This window comes from Cyprinodon variegatus, unplaced genomic scaffold, assembly GCF_000732505.1.
Source record: "Cyprinodon variegatus isolate N-32 unplaced genomic scaffold, C_variegatus-1.0 Scaffold62, whole genome shotgun sequence".
NCBI classification, from domain to species: Eukaryota; Metazoa; Chordata; class Actinopteri; order Cyprinodontiformes; family Cyprinodontidae; genus Cyprinodon; species Cyprinodon variegatus.
This window is the reverse complement of record NW_015150515.1, coordinates 1,648,420-1,651,986: the sequence shown is the minus strand read 5'-3', so window position 1 is coordinate 1,651,986 and position 3,567 is coordinate 1,648,420. Positions and strand designations below refer to the sequence as shown.

The window sequence follows — 3,567 nt, the reverse complement described above, 5'->3', positions numbered from 1 at the left end:
TTCAGTGGCCCTAATCCTCTTCCGTATGTTTGCCATTAGAAGCCCTCTCTGGTTATTTATGTGGAAAAACACAATGAGCACCAGTGTTACATTATTGGACAAATAAGATAACAAGAAATTCAAACAGTACCTTATTCTTTAATGTTGTCCTAATGGACATTTGTATTTGCTGCTTCCAGGTGATTGTGTTGGAAGCTAGCAGATATTTCCTCTGGCATTTAATATTTGCATGTTTGCAGAACAAGATGAAGTCTGTTTTTTAATTTCTTTTAGTCGTTATATTGCTATTTTCATTTCAATTTTGCTCCATCGCCTCCCTCTAGCTTATGGTAAGTGATTGCAAACAAAACAACCGGCTAAGATATTCTGATTTTTATTAATGAAAGCGCAAAAATAAGACAGAAAACAAACCTCCAATCAAGTAAATATGGTCTGAATAATACTATTTCCAAGCTGGATGATGATGATGATGAGAAATACGTTAAAATATAACAGGAGGAAATAAAAGAATGGGAGACGTTTGGAAACCAGCAGTCTGATCTTTATGAAATTGCAACACACAGACATCATTTCCTAAATGATGTGTTGCTGCATGCGGCGATATAAGTAGCACTATTGAACCGTTTCATTACCGGTACTGAAACTAAATTAACTTTAGATTAAAAATAATAAGATTCCCCACAATTACTGTTATTTTTTTTCTGCCCGATATTTGAAATCCATAGCAGTCTGCTTGTTTTTTAAAAGCATGCACGGTCACTACCTGAGTAAAGGTGGCATTAAACAGCACGCTGACGTCGAGCTTATTATTAATCAGCTCCGACGCTGCAGCAGACAACCTGAGGTTGAGTTGTCGGCTGCTAATGGCGCGGAGCTAATCATGTTACGCATTACAGCTGAGTTTGGATCAAACTGTGGCAGCTGCTCGCTGTATTCAGTGTAGAAGCATAACTGGGGACCTTATCCCCTCATAGTTGAATGAAGCATCAGCTCATGTTTTGGGGGATGTTTTCTTTCTCTAATTGAAAATCAATTGCTTTAGCACTGTTAGCATGGAGTTAATTTAGTTCAATTATTACTGCAAACAAAAGAAAGAAAAAAAAAATACAGAAATTCAATTACATTTTTAGCAAGTTAGTGTCGATTGAGAGCTCTTTATCGCCACCTATAGGGAAACTCTGAACTCCAAAAACGAATAATTTTCTCAGCTGTGTTTTTCCGGAGTCCTATTGGTTCCCTCTCCTCAAACATTGCACGCTTTAACCCGGTCTGTGGTTCTGTTATTTTGTAATCTTTATCCACTAACCAGTTTAAGGTTAAGTGGAACCATCAGAAAACCGTCACTGATTTCCTCCTGCTTCATTCTGTCTCCAGTCAGTCCCAGCGACAGCAGCAGGACGTTTGGACTCACCCCGGTCCGACCTTTAGAGACCCCCTCTATCAAGCAGTCCAATGGAGACCTGAGGTTGAACCCACACTGGAGGCCCCAGAGCCCAAAGAGTCCAAAGAGCCCGAAGGTTCTGCGGCTGAGTCCTCAGGAAAGCAGGTACAAGAGAACTTTAAACCATTAGCAAAGGATTAGCAAGTTTATTTGACATAAAAATAATATATATAACAGACAAAACAGCAAAAAAAGAGTGAAAATTTCTGCTTCCAGTTTGTCGATGAGGGCCAAGCTGCTGGGGTCAGACAGCAATGAGAACGGAGAGTCCATGGATGACTTTGAGGAGTACCGCCCCCCCACACCGACCCCAGCCTCCTCTCAGAACGGTACCCCTCCCTCTGCCACTCTTAGCTGCCATTAACATTCACAAGAGTCTGGAAGTGTGAATTAGAAACCGAAGCTGGATGAATAATAAATATGTTGAACTCTTTTTTCTTAAAACTTTCTCTTTCTGCAGGCTCCTCATCCAAGGACAGCCTGCGGCTTCCTCCCTCTCAGGGAGACTCCGGCAGCGAGGAGGGGGGCTACTCTCCGGCCGGCTCCCCCATGCCTGAGAGGGGTTCTCTTGGCAGCATGATCAAGAACACACACCGGGCGTTGCTAGGTTGCGGCTCCCTCTTGGCCTCCGTGGCACTCGGCCGAGGCTTGGATGTCCCCCCTCGGGTGCCGCCTCGAACTAACCCCCCATCCTCCGAGGAGCGCGCCTCCTTTGAACTTGAGATCTCCCACCCTAGACCTCTAATAACAGACCCCCCTGTGGTGGACGACCTGATTACCTTCTCCACCTCTGAGCCGCTCCCTAGACCCCTGTTGGATTTAGCCCTGCAGTACCAAGAGCTGAAGCCGCTGCCCCTGACGCCGCCTCCTCCAAATCCCAGAGAGAGGTCCGGACCTCGAACGCCGCAGACGCACCACAGCCCGACGAGTCCCGGGACCCCGATGCAGCAGGACGGAGCCGTTCCAGCAGACTGGACCGCTAGTTCTGGTTCCAGCAACGGAGAGCTGAGCAGCGATGGATGGGAGCACAGACCCGACAGGAGGAGGAGGTCCAGCTACGGCCTGCATGCTTCTCAGTTAGGTCAGTGTGTTTCCTTCCCTTTTCAGTTGGAGGCTCTATGCCTGAACAAGAGATTGCATCAGATTGCAGGATGTTTTTCCTTAAAGTTTCATCTCTTCCCCAGATTCAGTTTTAAATTTGTGGGGTTTTTTTTGTAATTGAGCTTCACAATTCATCTGCAGTCCCTGACTGAACTCTGAAATCTGAATCCGGCTTTAACCTTGAATTATGCACCTTCCCAGCATAACAATGTTCCAGAACACCACTCTCATTGTCTTCCTCTTCAGATAGACTTTTTTTTTTCCTTTTTCATTTAACTGCAGGAGCTTTTTCATTTGCATCAAAGCTTCTCCGCAGCCATTTGCATATCTCAGGTAGCAGCTGGCCCTCGCCGTACTTCACTGCTAATACTTGCTAAGCAGAGCAATCGACCTTTTTTATTTTTCGTGCTGTTTTCACTCTTCCAAGATTGACTTTCCTTTCGTTGAATATAGTTGAGGACGAGTGCAGCACATTGGACAGAATTGTTGCAAATTCAGTGCTGCTGATTTGTTCGGTCTGTCTGCAGGATGGGCGGCCCAAATCGCACTGAAGTGAAATCTTCACATCACACATTTAATTTTTTTTTAAACCCACTTTTGCCGCTCACCTCACTGTATGATTTTTTTTTTTGGCAACACAGTTGTTTATAATAAAATTCAGTTTATTTATATGGCTCCAATTCACAACACGTCATCTCAATGCACTTAATAGACGCACACTGGGGTTTCAAGGAGACAGAAGAGATTAATATAGAAGTACGGATCCATAAACAGAAGTCCATGAGAGAAACGGGACTAAACGGTAAAAACAGGCCCAACTCCACCCTCTGTAGTTAAAGTTGTTAATGGCAGCAACCCAGCTGATGTTTCGATCCAGGGTGGCGGCACAGCCAGCCAGGAAGAGTCCAGAGGAATCTACTGAAGCTGCGTTTCCATTAACTACTTTAAATTTCGCAAATTGTAATTAAGGAAATCAATTTTTTTAAAGGCATACTATGCAACATTTTTCAGTTAATTAATGTGTT

The 3,567-nt window shown here is 44.3% G+C and overlaps 1 protein-coding gene across 1 annotated transcript in view; it reads left to right on the top strand.

The window, feature by feature from the left end:
• Nucleotides 1–3,567, top strand: part of LOC107082798 (mitogen-activated protein kinase kinase kinase 11-like) — a gene marked incomplete at its 5' end in the record, with an annotated part of 31,436 nt that overhangs the window by 15,803 nt on the left and 12,066 nt on the right. Inside the window, 3 exons of the mRNA XM_015371663.1 lie at nt 1,375–1,546; nt 1,658–1,770; nt 1,902–2,522. Of these exons, the coding sequence (XP_015227149.1) occupies nt 1,375–1,546; nt 1,658–1,770; nt 1,902–2,522 (906 nt within the window). The remainder of the gene's footprint in view (nt 1–1,374; nt 1,547–1,657; nt 1,771–1,901; nt 2,523–3,567) is intronic.